Below are 19,628 nucleotides of genomic sequence, written 5' to 3'. Positions count from 1 at the left end.
GACTGGAGCCAGGGCCTCCGGTGAGATCACCAGCTCTGTTTCTCTGGCCTACAGGAGTATTTTAGCTCTGACAGGCATCCTGAAACCGTAATTCATGAGGCTCATCTTTTCGTATTTTAAAACCAGCCTGCCTTGCCTTCTTTTTCTCTCTCACTTTTTGTCATACTGAGCACATTTAGTGTGTTAGGGAAAGAGGGAACAATACCCATAAACTTCCTACACAGAAACAAGAATTAAGTGACCTCGGTGTTCACGTACACAGTCTTCTTAAGCAAGAATTCATAGAGAATGTCCAGTTTAGTCTGAGGCCACCTTCTACACTCACCAGTCTTTAGTTCCCCACAGTATCTTTCTGGCTCCCCACCCTGCTTTCTTTCCCTGATTCCAACCCCAAAGTCCCCGCTGTGAAAAGCACCTTTGTGTCCCACACAGTGAGCTCAGCCTGTCTCTCTGTGGCCCTGCTGCCCACTCCCGAGATGCCTTACAGCCTTTGTCCTGCCTCCCTGCCCCCCCCCTGGCTCGCCAGCCCCTCTGGGGCCCAGCCAGTGGCCCTGTCTTTCACCCTGTCCCTTCTTTGGAGTCTGGTGGAATTGATACGTTAATAAAAGCTATTGGTGCCTGGTCCCTCTGACCAACTTCTATGCAGATGTATTGTTGTGGGCCTGTCCGCTTGGGTGTCTGTGTTATAAAGCCTCAGAAATGGTTTCTTTTTTCACCCATTATTTGCAGAGAATAATAAGCCTCTGTCAGATGAGCTTCTTGGAGGCCCAGAGGTTTTTGAAAAGAGCTTGCATAATCGATGGCTGTGGAGTGGCTTTGCCCAGAACTCGCTCCCTTGTGTGGCTGGGACATATATTCTGCACATAAATATTTCCCTGTTAAGTCGGAAGTCAAGTTGCCCTGCTCGCCGTGCTGGGATCAACACGTGGCTCCAGTCACACGGCGCGGCGAGTTCTTTTCTCTGTGGGACCATTCTCCATGGGGACGCACCGCCCACCCCTCGCTGGCCGGCCTCTGCTCCTGCTTTCCCACAGCCCATGGCCACAGCCCACGGCATCAGCCTTTGAACCAGGCCTCAACTTGGGCACGGATCAATGGGAAAGCCAGGGGCTGAGAGAGGTGTCTGGACTCTGGTTGGTGTCCTCTGCCCCTTCTTTGAAATCTCTGGAAGAGAAGGGAATATTATAGATGTCCCCTTTGTCCCTCTCCAACCCCCCACACCCCAGATGTGGAGTCCGAGCCACATAGTAGTTCGGAGATAGGGTCTTTACGATCGCTAGGCTGGGCCCTACCCCAGTTTGATCAGTGTGCTTATAAAAATAGGAAATTTGGGCCCATAGACACACACACTCACAGGGGGAGATTGCCATTATGAGCCCAGGAGAGAGGCCTAGAACAGATGCCCAGAGCCTTCAGGGTGTCAGATCTCAGGCTTCTGGCCTCCAGAACTGGGAGCTACTAATTCCTGTTGTTTCAGCCACCCCATCATGGTGCTGCCCGGTTCTGGCCACCCCGGCTGACTCACTCGGGTAACATCTGCTGTCAGTGGCCCTTACAGAAAGTCTTACCGCGTGGCGTGCAGTTCTAAGGTCTCCTCTTTAGTTCTCTCTGTAAACACTGGCATGCAGAAGACTGAGCTCCCCAACATGTTTCGGGAAGGGAGACTTAAGGACCTGACAGGTCCTTGGTCTGGGGGGGCCTCAATGTGGGTCTTTGTTTTCCAAGCATTTGGGCCTTCCTAGACATGTATTCCTGGCTGCGCCTGTGCAGTTTTCTCTGGAAGCATTTCTCCAGCTCCTTGGGTCCCTGCGTCCGGGGCAGGTCTGTGGAGCAAGCATCGGAGGATGTTACATCCGGGGGTTTACTGGAGCCTCACTGCCCCTGTCTCTCTGGCAGGTTCTGGTTCTCTGTTCAGAGTCTCCCCCTGGAGCTCACCTTGCTGGCTGTCTCTGTCTCTGAGCGCGCCCTCTTTCAGCCTTCCGAATCACCGCTCACCTCGTACCTCTTACTCCAGGCTGTGCTCTAGCTGGGTGGCTCATGAACCAATGGTTGGGATACAACTGGAGCTTTTTTTAGAATGGCCATTCAGAAGTATAAACTCCACTCAGAAGTTTCAGACGTCATGACCTTCAAAAGCAGGTCAGGGCTTAGCTATACTGGAGAATAGGTCCTGAAGTCTCCCTTCCTGAAACATGTTGGGGAGCTCAGGTGAAAGGCCCTGTGGCCAGACAGTGTCTTGTCCTCTGGGCTGGCAGGGATAGTCCATGGGCATAGCTAGGCTTGTGGGGCCTGAAGCTTTTGTAATCGAAGACCATTTTCTTGGAGAAAGAGTGATTACATAACCCCAAACCTGCTTCCCAAGTGAACAGCACACATAAAGGAGCTGGCGGCCAGTAATGACCCAGCCTGACTGGAAGGAGAGAGCATGTCAGGGAAGAGAGATTAGATAAGGGGGCCAGGTCAAGGGACTCCCTGGGGGCTGCTGAGAAATGAAACATCAGTGACCATTTTGTTTCAGAGTTCTGAGCAAAGGATGAAAGCATTGCCTTAAAAGGCAGATGTGGCTTGCCAGATGCAAAGAAGGAACCACTGAGTCAGGTAGAAAAGGCCTTGGAGTCCGAGGTGCAGGTTCGGGCAGGTTGGCTGTGTGGAGATAGACCTGAGGGGTGTGGGGGAAGCCGGGGTAGGACCCACAGCATTTCTGGGAAGCGAGGGGAGGAGGTGGTGGGGGGCTGGGAGCTCTCTGTGAGTGGCTGATGGAAATAGAGGGTGAGAGTTGTGTTTCTTTAGTGTGAGTGGTATGTGGGCTCATTGATGGGAACAGCAAATAGCCCTGGCCTGTGGGCAGTGGCAGCGCAGGGGCTTGGCCTCAGAGAGGGGCGGGGGCAGCGTCCACAGTGACGTGCTGTTAGGAAGACCCGACTCCCCGACTCCCGACTCTTGAGGCGAAGAGCCCACTGTGAGGACAGGCCCATTGGGACTCGGTCGCGTGTACTGGCCAGGCTGCAGGCATGGTGGCCCCTGGCAGCTTCCCTGGAGGACCTGTTTCTGGCGTTAGCGCTGGTTACCTTATCCCAGGGAAGTCTCCTTGTCCTTGGTAGGATGTTCTCTGACTAACTCAAGAAGCTCCTTCTTTTGTTTCCTTTTGCTTTTAACCTGTGGTCCCAAAACTGATACTCCCCTCGTGATGTGACCCACTATTTTCACCAGCTTTTTAGACAATGCACATGTTACCATCATTTGTCAGGAGGTAGTTTTGGGTTGGTTGGTAGATTGTAACCTCCACGTGGACCTATCACCTACTGTATTTTCTCCAGCTGAATTGCCTTCACTTTCCATCCCCTGCAGTTTGGGGCTTTATAAAACAACATAGACTCTGGGGCTGTGATGTTCATGTTGGTGAAGCCTATTTCCTCCCTTGATTACAAAATGCTTTCTACAAATTTTGATTCATTTCAATTAGTGCCTGAAATGTAGAAGATGAAAAAGAAGCATTGGGAAGACAGATGCCTCACAAACTGAAACACAAGAAACATGGGTTATTTTGAGTAGACTTGGTTCTCTAATTAGGGATAAGTAAAATACTTAAAGAATTGATCAGTTGCCCAAAAAAAAAAAAAAAAGCAAAACTGGGCTGTATTACATGTTTATTATTTGGATAAACTGTCATGCTGGAGGTGAGCTGTGAGCCAAGGCCCCAAAGAATATAGAAATCTATGAGGAAATAACGAAGGCCATTCTAGGAGAGATCTCATTTAAAACTGTACATCGTGTAGTCCTCTGACCTTGGTATCAAAAGCCATTTCAGTTTCCTTATTTAAAAGCAGAGAAAATGAACTTACTGTGTAGAGTTGAAATGAGCATCCACCGAGATACATGTGAACCATGGAGTGTGGTTCCTGGCTCATAATAAGCATGCTCATACCAGATAATGTGAAATGTAGAAGATGAAAAAGAAGCACTGGAGAGACGGGTGCCTCACTACACACCTATCATTATGACTTAACAGGAAACAAGACGTGGCAATACCAAGATGACAAGGCTTTTGAGCCGGTGGAGTTTTCATATGTTACTGGTAGGGATGCAGAATGGTACAAGCAGTTTGGAAAATAGTTTGGGTGTTTCTTATAAAGTCTGACATGTGGACCCTACAAGCTGGTGTTCTACTCCTAGATATTTATCCAAGGGAATAGAAATGTGTGGGCTCACAGAATCCATAACAGCTTTACTTATAATTGTTCCAAATTGGAGGCTACTTACCTAACTCTCCCTCAGCTGGGGAGCAGGCAAATGAGCTGATTCGCCCAGATAGGAGAGAATGGTGGTGTGCAGTGGAGAACCATCCTCCCACCTGCCATACAGGTGGGACTGAGCCCAGTGGTTTGTGCTGGTATCAAAGATGACACTCCATGTAATTCCATGTATACGGTAGTCTGAAAAAGGTAAAAAAGAAAACTAAGAACTAAGCAGGGGTTGTTGGGAGAGGGGAGGGTCATGGTACTTGGGGTGATTGTCCTGGGTGAGGGGACTGTTTTATATTCTAGTTGCGCTATTTCCTGCCTATGAAGACTTCTCCGAATCAGTGTCCACATTACAGTACCACTCTTAATGTCAAGACTTTATGCTATTGTTAATATGAGTAGCAACATTAAGGTGTTGCTAACACACTAAGGTATGCCAGGCATTGAACTGAGAGCCTACAGAGATCCTCTCTCTGGACATTAACCATGGTCCCCACTCTATGCACCTGAGCCCTTGGGGGCTATAGACCAGCCCAGGGTCACATCCCAGGCCTTCTGCTCATCCCTGAGGCCCCTAAAAACAGGAGCTGACCATGTACAGTGATCTCTGCACTTTGACCTTCTAGCCAGGGACTTGGCATATAATAAATATTCCAAACAAGTGAATAAATTGGTTATATTCATTGGTAGCTTATAAAGCTCCAAAGCTCTTTTAGTGCTGCGATAATTGATTTTCCAAGGTCCCTTTTTGTTTATTTATTGAAAGGGATATAATATTCCAATTGAGGGCTGTTGGTTCAAAATGTATTAATGGCACTAACTTTCACTCTGTGCCAAATCCTTTGGTTGAAATGCCCTTTAATGTCATAGCCCCAAGGTTTTTATAGGCAACAGCCCTATAAAATTGACTTCTTGTTTGCTGTAAAGCTGTGTGGAGCATTTCCTGTGTTATTTTATCTACATCCTTGTCTCTGTTGCTGCCTAGCTAATTATTCCCAATGGATTATTCCTAAAACAGGAATAACCTGTGGCTTCTCACAAGCCTGTGGATTGGCTGGAGAGGCCTTGTACAAGTCTCCCCAGGGATCACATGTGCCCTGCTGTGAAATGATATATGGGTTGACTGGTTAGAAATGTTCTCAATCACATATACCATAGTATGGCTGGCTGTTGTCTAGGGGCACCTCAACTCTTGAGTTATTTGTCATAGAGTAACTCCATGTGAGTGTGGGTTTATTTCTGTACTCTCATTTCTATTTCCTTCATTTATGTGGGTTTTTTCCTAATACCATTCTGTTTTGATTGCCACAGCTTTGTAGTATAGTTCAAAGGCTGGGGGTGGTATACTTTCATTTTTGTGAGAATTGTTTTGGCTATTTGGGATCTTTTATCCCTGATGAATTTAATATTTGTTCTATTTCTTTAAAGAATTCATTAAAAGTTTGATAGGAATCACACTGAATTTGTATATGTCTTTGGGTAAGATGATCATTTTAACAAAAAGTATATCCTTCCATTCCATGAGCAGGGAATATTTTCCATATCTTTGTGTTGTCTTCTTTTTCCTTTAACAATGTCTTAGAGTGTGCATTGCACAAATCCTTCACTTCCTTAGTTAAGTTTACTCATAGGTATCTAATTATTTGTGATGTGATTGTAAATGGGTTTGCTTTCTTGTGTTCTTTCTCTTCTAACTTATTTTTTTGCATGTAGGAGTGCAATTAATTTTTTAAAATTGATTTTGTAACCTGCCACATTATTATGATGGTTTATTATTTCAGCTAGCTTTTAATGGGATCTTAGGGTTTTTAATGTATGCTCTTATGTCACCTGCAAATAGTGATAATTTTACTTCTTTTCTAATTTGGACTCCTTTTATATGTTTCTCTTGCCTGATTTTTATATATAAGACTTCTAATAGTAGTTTGAGTAGTGATGAAAATGGACATCTTTTATTTTGTACCTGGTCTTAGAGGAAAAACTTTTAGTTTTTCACCATTGAATATGATGCTAGCTGTGGGTTTGTTATATATGACCTTAATTGTTTTGAATAATGTCCTATCCCCATTCTTTCCGGGTTTTTATCATAAATGGATATTGAGTCTTAGGAGGTGCTTCCTCTGCATCTATTGCTGTGATCACATGATTTTACCCTTTCCTTTTGTTGATGTAGTGAATCACATTGATTGATTTTTGGATGTTGAATCATCTGTGCACCCCAAGAACCAATCCCACCTATTTAGGTGTGTGATCCTTTCCATGTACTGTTGAATTTGATTTACTAAGTATTTTTCACTTGTGTTTATCAGGGATATTAATCTATAGTTTCCTTTTTGTGTGACCTTTTTGCTCTGGTATCAGAAAAAAAATTAGTGTTATAAAAGTGATTATCTCTTTTTCAGTGGTTTGGAAGATCTTGTGAAAGGTAATTATTAGTTTGTCTTGGAAGGTTTGGTAGAAATCAGTAGTGAAAGCATACAGTCCTGGCTTTTTAATGGGGGGGGCTTTTGATTACTATTTTCTTTTAATTGGTCTGTTCAGGTTTTTCACTTCTTGATTCAGTCTTGGATGTTTGTATGTTTGAAAGAATTTGTTCATTTCTTCTAGATTATTCAGCTTGCTGACATACAGATTTTCATAGTAATTTCATGATCCCCTGTACTTATGAGATGTCTGTTGTAATTTCTCCTCCTTCACTTCTGATTCTATTTGTTAGTGTTTTATCCCCTTTGTCAGCCTAGCTGGAGGATTGTCCATTTTGTTTATTTTTTTCCCCCAAAGAACCAGCTTTTAATTTCATTGATCTTTTGGACTATATTTTTTATTTCTATTTCATTTATTTTTGCTCTGATTTTTTATTATTTCCTTTCTGCTGGCTTTCGGTTCTGTTTATTCTTATTCTAGTTCCTTAAGCTGAGAGATAAGGTTGCTTATTTAAGCTCTTTCTTGTTTTTTAATGTGGGTCTATATTGCTACAGTCTCCCCTGTTAGTGCTGCTTTTTATTAAGAGCGTAATGTAAATGTCTGATGCTGCCAGCATCATCATCAGACGTGCTGTCTCATTTAAATCTCATAGCATCATGTGTCACCATGGATAGAAAACGTGATTTCTATTGCTGTGAGCTCTGAGCAGGAACTTGGGTTTGGGAAGCCTGGCTTCCTCTCAGCAGATCACCTTCTTCCCAACTTTGCCATTACTATTAAAGGAGATAAAGTGTGTGGGCAGGGAGAGCAAGCTTTGGAAACAAACATTAGTGTAAGACTAGAATCTTCTGAAGCTGATTTAGAGGACAGCACTGCCTTGTGCCTGTCTGACCTATCAGCACTGTTGCAGATGCGCTGGCTTTATTTATTTTGACTTCCGTTTAGGTGCTGATGGGCACTGGGTCCGTCAGCACACCCCAGACCTGGCCTGGTGGTGTGGGCAGAGTGTGGACTCCGAGCTGGTCACACGCGGTATGACTGTGGCTGCACGGCCTGTTACTCTGCACCCTTGATTTTCCCTTTTTCTCATCTTTTAAATGGGGACATTAATTTGTCACCATCGGCGACTGCAGAATAACTGAAAGGGCCTACACCTCCTTACCCCTCCTCGCACATAGGAGCTTCTCTGGAATGTGGGTTGTCTGGAGGTGGCTGCTTCCCCCTCCCAGAGCCTGGCTTGGGGGCCAGGGGCAGCCAGGCAGAGAGGTGCTGTGACTGCTCACTTTGTGCGTGTAGTAGCCTGTGACCTCAGTGATTGTCCCTCGGTTTAAAAGGTCTGTGTCAACAATGACCATGATTGTGCAAGGTCAGTTTGGTCTTTGGTTGACCAATTTCTTAGAAACACAGTCAGGAAAGGGGTAGACACAGAAGAATCCAGTCTTCTGGGCTCTTTCACAGCCCAGTCAGGCTAAATCTGACAATGCTGAACCCTGCCTGGGACAGCAGGACCTTTCTGGCCCCTTCTCTAGTTCTCAGCATTAGAGCACTCCCTGAATAGTGTCTTGACCTTACACCAAAAAGCAGAGGCCAGGTCCACACCTGTTTCTGAAAATAACTCCTGTTTGACTGTGTGTCCCCATGACTGCTGAAGAAGCATTCGCGGTCTCGGGCCAAATACAAGCTGACTGCCCTGATGCCTTGGTGATATGAAATATTGTATAGGTTTGCAGTTCCAACCTAAACATATCTGTTAAAATTTATTATTCATGAAGGTAATTTGAAAATATGACAGGAAGTTTGAGACGTAGAGACAACACTCATCCTTCTCTGCTTAAGCTCATTTTTATTTTAATGCATTTCAGCCCGAGCTAATCCATATGGAAGCATATTTTTATATAGTTGTTTCATTGTGTACATAAAATTTTGTCTCCTGCTTCTTCATTTAACATAGTATAAGCATTTTGCATATGACTATGTGATCTTCATAATTATAATTTTTAATCACTGCATAATATTCTTTTAAGGGGCTCTAACATAATTTAATCAACCTCTTTTTGGTGAATATTTTAAGTTTCTTTTTTCTCTCTCATAAACAATGCTGTAACATTCATGCATGGAATTGGTTCTTTCTTTGGGGGTATAGTTAAATTCACAGAAGTGAGATTTCTCAGCTTAAAGGTTGTAAGTATCTTGGCTTTTGATATGTGATACCACGTTGCTTTCCAATAGTGTTGAAGTCATTTACACTGTACACTTTTGCTTTTAAAGCATAGGGCACCCATATCCAACGTTGTAACACCCCATGCTGGAATAGTGTGGAATAGCTATTGAGGGCAGAAAATGGGTGTGTAAATAAGGGATAAGGGATCAAACAACTTATCCCAGAGTGAGGCGCTGTCCTGCCACAGGGCAGAATACAGAAAAGGGTGGCCACCTCGGGGTACATGCTGGAATGATGGTGCTGCTTGTCTTTCAGAGGAGGGAATGATATGAATGTCCCCCTCACCTTCTGTGATGTGATTGAAGTAACTTTCAAAGAAGAAAGCTTGGAAATGTGGAAAAAACTCTGTTAGAACAGGTTGGCCGGGGGGCTGGGCTGGGCTGGTGTGCTGAACCCCCTTTCCCCACGTGTTTACTGCTCTGTAAATTTGGGCTAATGGTGCTCACAGGGTTTGCACAAACCCTTTGTGAAAGAAGAATTTGTAAGTCATAAGATAAAGACCTGCGAAGAATGAGTTAGGGTGACCTTTAGACTCTGGCTGCATGCACATGGCTGGCCAACAGCCCTAAATAAAGAGAAAGTTAATGAGAATGTACACATTTTAAAGTCATAAAAGTGAATGCCCAGTAGTTCCGGTTTACTGATACTCCTTTGTTAGAAATTCAGAAAAAAAAACAAACCTTATCTGATAGTAGGTTTGCAGATATCTGCCCCATTTATCTAAGAGTTTGTTTGCTTTTGCTTTCTTTGTGTTCCACAGATGAGTGAAAGCATAAGGCATTTGTCTTTCTCCTCTGCCTTATGTAATTTAGCATAATCCCCTTCCAGGTCCACATAAGCCTTTTGTTTTAACCATGGTTTGTTTTGTCATTAAGAGCTTTTTAGTTTTGGTGGAAGTATAGTGATTATGGAAAACATAATCACTATACTTCTCAAAAAATTAAAAATTAAACTATCATATGATCCAGTGATCTTACTTGTGAATAGTTCTCGGAAGAATATGGAGCTATTAATTTGAAAAGATATATGTGCCCTGTGTTCACGCAGCACTATTCACAATAAACAAGATGTGGAAACAACCCACGTGCCCAGCGACACATGATAGGGTAAGGATGTGGTCTAGGATAAAACAGTGGAATACTGGTTGGCCCTACAAATGGACCAAGTCTTGCCATTTTCAGCAGCATGGGTGGACCTTTAGGGGGTTATGCTAAGGAGAAAGACAAATGCCCTGTGATTTCACTCATTTGTGGAACATAAAGAAAACAAAAGCAAACAAACTGTTAGATGCTGACAACATGATGGGGCTATTAGAGGGGAAGAAGGAAGAGGGAATGAGCAGAAGGGACAGGTTGGCAGATGGTGTCTAGATGTTCGGTGGTGGCTGTAAGAAGGTGTACTCCTGAACCTGCATGGTGTTGTAAATTAATGTGGCCTTCATTGAATGAATGAAAATTAAAATATTTTTTGGTTTGAGACTCCTTAATAGAAGCTACTCCTGTGTTTACAGGAAGAAAGAGTAGAATCAGAGTAAGAGTTAAATGTCATAAATGGCGCCTCTAATGGCAGGTGCTCAGCTAATTTAATGAGTCTCATTCCATCACCTCCTGTCTGCTGCATTAAAGGAGCCTCTGCTCTTGCCTGAGCATGGATATGACTTGGCCCGAGAACTGTCTTGCTTCATAAACTCTTACTTAGAACCAGGAATAAGGAAAAGCTGCTTGTTTAACAGCCTGCCTCCTGCGTCCCTGCTCTGGGCCACCCCCGCTTTGGTCATCCACTGTGAGCGGGGAGTTTAGGGTGGATTGATTGCTCTTGAAAAGTGGATTGCGATGGGAAATAGATTGCTCCTGGGCACTGCGCCTCATTGTAAAATTGGCTTTGAAATCAGCATTTATCAAGAGACTCACCCCTCAGTTCCCTAAAGGGGAAGGGAGTGGAGAAGACTTGTAATGGCCTGAAAGGTTGACGGGCACCCTACGCATACCTAGTTGATAGATATTTGCCCAGGAGTGTTTAATAGAATCTTTTTTCTTTTATCTAAATCAGGTCTAGGCAGATGTTTCATTTCAGTTTTCTGAAAATTTTATTTTTGGAAGCATTTTAGAGAAAAAAAAAGGGGGGGGGGACACAGTACAGAATTCCCAAATACGCCATATCCCCTGTTAACATTTGAAGTTAGCATGATGCAGCTGTTAAAATTGAAGAACCAATATGGATGCATTTTTATTAAGTGGAATTCATACTTTATTCGGGTTTCCTGTGTTTTCCATGTCACAGTTAATCCTCCTGTCTCTTGAAGCTCCTCTTGGAGGTGACTGTCTCAGCCTTCCCAGTTCCTGACACTCTCCCTCCTTTGGAGGGGTCCTGGGCAGGGCTTTGGTAGCAGCATATTTCTCACATGGGGTTTGTCTGATGTTTTTCTCATAATGAGACTGAAGTGGTGGGCTTGGGGGAGGAAGACCGCAGAGGTAGCATGCATACGCATTAACAAGTTAGCGATGAGCTCATTTGGGGGAAGAAAGGAGGAAGATTAGTCCCCAGTAGTGTAACTGAACAGATGCAGTGTGGACTCTGAAACTGGGAGAGGGCAACCCAGTTAGACGTTCTCTGTGCTTAATGTTTAACTTCATAATGCCTTACATATAGTTCTATGGAGGCCTTCCTGTTATATCCTTTCAGCAGACAAGATGCAGATGTTTTTAGATTTGTGTATCGGGAAACTGAAGATTTAGGGAGGTACTGGTCTTGCCTGAGGTGACAGAAACTGTTGACACATTTCCAAGCCTTTTATAGTTGTGTTTCCAGAGCCTGCCTTGAACATGCTGGGTCACTAGTGGCCATTTCAGTAGCAAGGGTCAGTGTAGGTGAGGGCAGTAAACTCTGCATGGAGTATGTGCAGGGTGATGCAGTAGGCACTTTGTAAGAAAAGCTCAGTGACAGGATTAATAGCAATAGTATTGGAGATTGTGGCTTCAATGCATGTGATGGTTCCAACTCCCAGAGAGCAAGCAGACTGCTCACGCTTCCCCTCAGCCGGCTTTTCTCTCTGGGTGCACAGTCAAATAAATGAAGCGGTGACCTTTAGCATAACATACTTTTCATTTGTGAGCAAGTGACTCCGTATGAAGCCGTCTGTTCATGAAGCAAGTTGGAGTAATGAAAGTGGGACTTTCAGTGCATCGATGAAGCCAGTGGTCCTCAACCCTGTGCCTCATGCCACCTAGGGAGCTTCTAGAAAACACCCAAGGCCCCAGAGGTCGTGACTCAGCTGATTGGGATGAGATCTGGCTTTGGAGAAAGTCGGCAGACGTGGCCTTCTTTATGTCTTGTTCCATCTTGCTTGCAATTCTGCCTGGGTCTTGATTCTTCAACCCTTCTCATCTTGGGTTTCTCACTGGAGTAAAGGTTTTAGAATCTGCTGGAAGGTTTCGTTGAAAGCTCATGCCAAGCTTTTTGCACTCCTCCACTTAGGGAGAGCTGTCTGACCAGCTCTCCCTAAGTGCTAAACCAGAAGTGGCCTCGCGGTCACCACTGCCCGGAGTGTGTGTTCAGAAGTGTGAGAGCTGGGCATGTGCTGGTCTCTGAGCTGTCACGTCCTCTTGCAGTTCTAATGGTGCTTAGAAGAGAAGCTAGTGCTCCTCCTCCTAAGCCAGGTTACTGCTTTCAGGGGGATCTCGTAGAAACAGAAGCCATGGCTTTCATAAAAGCAGTTTATGATGCTCATAGAGCACAGCCTTCTGGTCTTAAGAGAAGATCTGCCTGGCTCACAGTAACCCGCTAGAGGCCTCCCCTAAGCACTTGGCACTTCCTCGGGAGCCTGTACAGGTGAGTTAAAGTCGCCCTTGCCACTTTGCCGTATTAGAAAGCGGTGTGTTTGCCCAGTTCTTCACCTTCTCCTGAGGTGTAGGCGCCTGTTCCCCCGCACTCCCTTTGAGGGACCCCCATCCTGAAGAATTAGAACCAGTAGACCTTGGGGTTCCTCTGTGGGTCACTTTATAGTGAGAATCCTGGGTCGCAAGAGGTCCTGGTCTTTGCTAAGTATATATGCTTACAAATTTGCTTTTAAGTTAGCTTTCAGTGTCTTAATGTGTCAGTTTGCTCTAAAGAAATACACTATAGAGTGGAAATGTTTGCATTTTCTAGCATATTTGACAACCTAGTTTTTTTCCTCCCTCAAAACTTGGATGTCACTGTGTGGATTAGTTGTGCTGGTAATTGCTGAACAGTCATTAAATAATAGTGAAAGTAGACAATTGAAGAGAAAGGAATCAAGTAGTCATTCAGATGGTATTTTTGGTAACTTCATCTGCCTGAGAGCATATGGTTTAGTCAGCTGAAGTAATTTAGCAGTGACAAAATGTATTCCAGTAGGGGAGATTAAAACAACCTATTTGTTTTCTTTTTCTCCCGGAGTGTTATTTTTATCTTTGTTAGCAAATACAACGTTAGCCATTTAATTTTACGAAGGCAGCCTTTGATGATTTAGCAATACATGTTTCTTCTTCATTATCTGGTTTTCTATGTGTAAGCTTGTTTATTCTGGTGCTGTTTCGTAATTCAAACACGTTACCCTTGGCAGTCATTGCCTTTATATTGGACAGTGGATAAGTGGTCACTGTGATGTTTTCACTGCACACACATGTCCCTTTTGTGACTCAACTCCTGGACACTCATTGTTTCCCAAATCCCACATCTGAGTAGCTGGGATAGCAGCATTCTAGGATCAATTTCTTGGGGGGTGGGGGGGACTAGCGGCCATGTTGTGAGGACACTCAAGCAGCCCCACACCCCAGTTTGTGCTGAGGAACAGGGCCTCTTGCCTGCAGCATGTGAGCCAACAGTCCTGGATGTAGCCACCCAGCCCTCGTGTGCTGACTGACACCCCAGCTGCGGTCCCTGAGATGCCTCTGCAGGAGCCATGCAGGTCATGGCCTTCAGAAGCTGTCTGAGATAAATGCCTGTTGTTTTTGAGCCTCCGCATTTTGAGGGAATTTGTTTTGTTGATGACACAGTAAGTCATTTAGCCCTTCTGGATCTCTCTCCTAGGAGACAAAGGGTCTGACTAAACAGTGCTCTTCATAAGCTGATGGTGATCGACTGGTGCTTAAGAGACTGATTTCTAGTCAGCAGCAGCTCCTTGGCTGCCCCCACAGAGCTTTCTCCCTCACACCTGGCCCTGCTGGCAGCTTGACAGGACCAACCCTTTCTGTTTGGTGCAGCCACTTGTCCATAGCAAGTGAGATTTTTGTCTCTGGTAAAAAACCGAGCCTATCTTTTTTTTCTATTGTTTTGACACAGAGATCATAATAGGAATTCTATTTTAATAACTAAACCCATATTTACACTTAGTTAATTTTCATAACTATGCGGCAAACCAACCAATTAGATTTTCGGTTTCTGAAAATAATGTCATTTTATTAAAGATGATTGCTCTTTTATCTTCCCAGAAATAGCATGAATTTTGGCTGCAGTGCTCTCTAATTATGCTAGATAAGTAGACATTAGTCACTCACTTCCATCTGATCTCGCTTACGACCTGATTTAATTTCATTTGGATGTCAGGTGATAGTCCGCTGGTGGCGTGTGCCGCCGTAAGAGCGGTGTGGACAGGCTGTCTGTCTTGAGCTCTAGACAGTGAAAACTCACCAGATGTAAATGTCTAATAATAACCAGTCAGCTGGGTTAGTAAGTGTGTAGGGGGACAGGAATCAGAGTTTGCATTTTCTGGAACTCTGGGTTTTTCCACAAGTTGTGTGTGGCTGTATCCAACACTGAGGTTGCCACAGAGTCCTGGACCTCTGGTTAAATTTCCCTGACAAAATTAATTCCCGGTCAGAATCCCAAGTCCACCCGTGTCTGCCTTTGAAGCTATCTGTGGTTTAGTCATTGTGTGTTCAGTGTCACCATTCCTCTTTTTTTTGTTTTTTAAGTATTTCATTTTTTTTTCTTTAAAAGACTTATTTATTTATGCATGCACAACTTGGGTATAGGCCAGAGGTGCAGGGACGGCGAGAAGCTTCACCAGAGACAGAGTGGGGAGCAGAACAGGCCGACTGACGAAGTACACTGCTGAGGGGAGCAGTGGGTGGGTCAGGAGAGGTCTGCCGCGCCATGTGGGTCAGCTCCCTGGCCAGGGATCAAACTCGTGAAGCGGGTGCAGCTAGCTTCATAGTGCTGTGCTTTAACCTGTTACGCCACCAGGGAGGGCCCCTCATCAGGAGAAACAAAGCAGAGAAAAGCCTGCATCCTGGGAAATAAAAGCAGGCTTACCGGGTTGCAGACTTAGAATTCTCAGCAGCCATTCAACTATTCATTGCTCTTCTATTCTCAACAGTTCATACCTGCCAGTAAAAAGAAGACTGGTCTGTCATCGCATCATTTTCTCTTAACTGGGAGAAAACAAATCACTTGGCATTGCATCCTGAATACTAGTGGGTGCTGGGGAGTCTTCTCCATACATTAGCTTTCAGTACATTTACATTTTTAAATGGAGCCTCCTTGGTGTAAATAAATCTTGTAATGTATGTAAATGTATGGGAGGGGGTTGTTGTAAGAAAAGCTGCCATGGCATTGCAGTGTGGGTGATGCTAGTAAAATCACTGAGTAAGGAGGGTGAGAGGTTTTTTCCAGCCATATTTGGTATTGAGCAGCTACCGTGAAGTCACCAGCACACACTGGGTACTGTAGGGGCACAGACCACCTGCCCGCCCCGAAGGACCTGCCTCTGGGACACGAAACATTTGTGAGATTGGCTAAAAGTCTAAGAAAGTGAGGACTTAATATATCAGCTACATGGCATTGCTAAGGCACATGGGGACCACAGGGTATCTGGCCCAGTGCCCCAGTGTTAGAGAAGGTAGGCGACTAGCTCAGACACCCCCTCAGCCCAGTCACTGGCTTTTTGCCACGGTTGGGCTCCCGCTCCTGGGCCTGTGTTCTGCCCGCCCTGCCTGGGGTCTGGCTTATGCCTCAAGTGTTGGCGTCTCCTGCTGCCCCTGGGCTGTTCTCAGTGGGTCCCTGACCCTCCTGATGCCCTTGCTGATGGTCTCTCATGCTCAAGGCTAGCTGTGGTTGTGTTGGGCCTTTCCAGAACTCTGGATGTTCTGGACTTAAGACGGCACACCTCTTCTCACTGTCCCGGAGCAACCTCAGCATTTCCAGAGCCCATCCTTTCTCCACCAAAGGGTGTTCTCGTGTTTCTTAACTGTGACTGTCCCTCCCGTCAGTGATGTGTTCACGTCAGAAACCTGGTGCCATGCCTGGGTCCTTCATCCTCTGTCTCCTCATTTTACTTCAGGAGCAGGTATTTATTTCTGGACTTGGAAGTCCAGAACAAAACAATCTTTTGTGAATCACCTAGGTAATAAATATAATTGAAAAAAATCTAGGTCCTAGTAATGGATTCTTGGATTTTTATGATGTTGTAAGAATCATCAGGCTCTTGGTTTGAACTTTTGGCTGTCATCCCCATTCTGATTAATGAAGGGCCAGCGTAAGATTTTTATCTGCTGTATAACCCGGACGATTTGCTTAACTTCTCTGGTCTTCTGTGTCCTCACTGTGACATAGGAGTCAGAAAATGCCACAGCTGTGGCAGTGATAGAAAGTGTCTAACCATTTGTAAGTGGCACTTTTAATGATGGGAAGTGGCCGCTTACCAGTGATAGGATCAGTCTCTTCTTGGGCCTTGGTTTTGTGGTAGGCAGAGTTGCTGGGAAGGTTTGGGAAGGTTAAGGAATGTTACAGGTGGGCTAGTCATTCTTGTTCCTGGGGGAAACCTGTGTTTTCTGAGAAAACATTGATGGCTGACCTGCAGATGTTGATTTGGTGACTGTTAAGGGTAAGGCCTTGATTTTTGCGCATACAGAGTAAGACTAATACCATCAGGCCTTGCTGGCATCTTTCACTTTTTATTTTATTCTAGTAGAATGTTAAATGGTTTGATGGTATGTCATAAGCCAAATGCCTGGGGAGGAGGGGGATTTATTCATCACACACACAATGAGCAAACTACCAAATAAAAATTAATACTGCTTAATGAAAAGTCTGCACACTGTGACCAGACACTTCATTACTTGCTGAATTACACGTTTCTTGGTGTTGTGAAAGCGCTTAGACATCTGCAAAGAGGGCCATGAAATCATTGTCAGTAGCAAGTTAAAAGTTTATTTATAATCAAACCGTTTCAGAAGTCAAATTGTAGATAGCTTTCCAATTGTATTTGTAGCAAAAGATATTTAAATGGATACAGATGTTTTTCAGGACATTTGTCGCAATGTGGGAGGAAAGAATCTTCAAAAGTCCCGGCACTGGGGACCCTTGAGGCCTGAGAGGCCTGAGACAGTAGGCGGGACTGGCCAGGTACGGGTGGTTCCTCACCCAGCCGGAGTGTGGAGTTAGCCTGTGTGGCCCTGATGGTACTGATGGGATAAACCCAGCTGTCTCATTAACGCAGCAGAAGCCACTAGAGGAAAAACTGGCCTGGAGAGGGAGGAAGTTCAGGCAGTTTCTCAGAGTAAAACTGCAGATGATGGGCTGAGCAGGTCACATGTGGGTAAATGGACCATTTGGCCCTGAGAATTCCCTGTTTATGCAAATCATCTTAACAGCTTCTGCTCAGGAAAACGACCTTTGGACAACTCTTGGCTCTCTCGAGCCTGTGAAGATGACCAGCCGTGGGATATTTCTGATTTAGGTTGTAGGCAGAAATCTTATTTTACTCACAGAAATCAGATCCCAAAGTGGTTGAAAGTATATTTAGCTCTGTGGTCATGAAATTGTTATTTCGTTTGATTTAACGTTGATAGATTAAATTGTTTGCGCAGATGAGTTGAATAAATTCTGCCAGAGCTTGTATCTTCTTCTGGTTTCACATTAAGCTCTTAATTTACAGCGCTGTTCTGCTGGCAGTCCCCTTAGAGGGGCTAGCTGAAGCTTAGCTGTCCTTCCATTCTTATTCTGAGGCATTAAGCAAATCATCTTACAGCCTCTGTGGAGGCCCAAAGTGGCCCCTTGGGAGACCTGGCCCTCTGGTGTTCTTAAACCCTCCAATAGGTCTGGAAAGCAACCCTGATTTTAATGGCTTTAATTTAACCTCCGCTGAATTATTTTATTTAATCCATTTTCCCTGTGTCCCTTCAACCACCCACACAGCTCTTACAAGCCCTTGGAGTTTCCAGAATTACTTCCTTTCTACAGATATGCAAAACAAACACAAAATGAAGAAAGAAACGCAAGCCCTTCCTTGGTAAAGGGCATCCTTACACTGTTCTCTCTTTGCACCTTCATCCCTGGGAAGTTCCTCAGTGGAGGTGCCAAAGATAGAATTCTTTCTCATTCACGGTGTCCCCAGAGCACACTAGAACATGCCCCTCTATGTTGACTGCATTGATGAATGGAGGGTTGGCTTAAACAACTGATCAACTCACGTGGTGTCTTTGTTCCCCCTAGGAGGACTGGAATGAAATTGATCCAGGTAAAAAGAAAGACCTTCATCACAGCAATGGGGATGAGAAACCACAGAGCATGGAGACCCTCCCTCCAGGTACTGTGTCGCCCACCCTGGACCAGTCCTGTTCGTGCCTGGTGGTCGGGAAGTCATCTTGCTCACCAGTAGTGAATAAGCTGGATGTGGGTGGCATGTGGAGCATATCAAATGTGGGGGAGGTAGGGGGTGTCAGAGGGCAGCTGGAGTAATTAGGGGTGGTAGTGACAATGGGTACCTGGTATAAAAGAGCAATACCTTTCAAAGGATCGCCTCTGGTAGACTCAGGAATTTGAAATTCCTTCGTGTGGAAGTGGGATCAAATGATTTAGGTATCTCCTGGGATATGGAGTGGTAGGTATTTTGGATGTCTCAGCCTGGCCTGAGGTGAGGTGTTTGCAGTGTCGCAGCCTGGATTCTGTAAGGAAGTCCAGAATCACAACTGGTCTATGTTAGGAGCCTCAGACTCACGCCTGCCATCCCCTGTCTGTGTTCTGGCCTGGGTAGCTCCTATAGTGTGCCTGCCCTGCAGCTTGCTGTCTGCTCCTGTACCCTCTTTGAGCTTTGAGTTTTTTACCAGTGCACTGTGGGTACTGAGGAGCCCTCCAGGGCCTGTGCCCCAGTCAGTAGCCCAAGGGGCACTGCCCCAAGTCTCTCCTACCTTTTGTGGGTTGTGCTGCCTGGTTATTACTTTAACCAAAGTGCAGGGTTTTCTTGCCTTTTCAGTCAGGCTCCTGCTCCTATGTCAACACTGATCATTGTTTTCTTGGACTTCGTTTTGCATGATTTTAGTGGCCGACGTTGAGCTTGCTGTCTGTACTCTCCCAGCATCTCACTGGACTCCTCTTCTTTAGCCTCTCAAATGCAATGGATTATATGAATTGATATGTTAATTGATTTTCATATGTTGAACTTCGCATACCTGGCATAAATCCTTTTTACACATAATTGAATTTGCTAATATTTTGTTGAGGATTTTTGCGTGTGTATTTATGAGAGGTGTTGACATGTAGTTTTCTTATAATGTCTTTGTCTGGTTTTTTCTTAGGGCAAGGATGGCCTCATAAAATGAGTTTGGAAGTATTTTCTGAGCTAGTGTCTTCTGGGAGCAATTGCAGAGAATTAGTAGAATTTCTTCCTTAAATATGCCCAGTTCAATAGTGAATCCATCTGAGTCCAGTATTTTCTTTTTTAGTTTAATAATTACTGATCCAATTTCTTTAATACTGTAGGTCTGTGGAAGTGATCTGTTTTG

The 19,628-nt window shown here is 44.7% G+C and overlaps 1 protein-coding gene across 1 annotated transcript in view; it reads left to right on the top strand.

The window, feature by feature from the left end:
• Positions 1 to 19,628, top strand: part of GALNT2 (polypeptide N-acetylgalactosaminyltransferase 2) — a 166,388-nt gene that overhangs the window by 69,327 nt on the left and 77,433 nt on the right. The window contains exon 2 of the mRNA XM_004693040.2: positions 18,340 to 18,433. Within this exon, the coding sequence (XP_004693097.1) occupies positions 18,415 to 18,433 (19 nt within the window). The 5' untranslated portion in view covers positions 18,340 to 18,414. The remainder of the gene's footprint in view (positions 1 to 18,339; positions 18,434 to 19,628) is intronic.

This window comes from Condylura cristata, unplaced genomic scaffold, assembly GCF_000260355.1.
Source record: "Condylura cristata isolate star-nosed mole 26May11 unplaced genomic scaffold, ConCri1.0 scaffold00035, whole genome shotgun sequence".
Lineage (NCBI taxonomy): Eukaryota > Metazoa > Chordata > Mammalia > Eulipotyphla > Talpidae > Condylura > Condylura cristata.
This window is presented reverse-complemented; position numbering and strand designations above follow the sequence as displayed.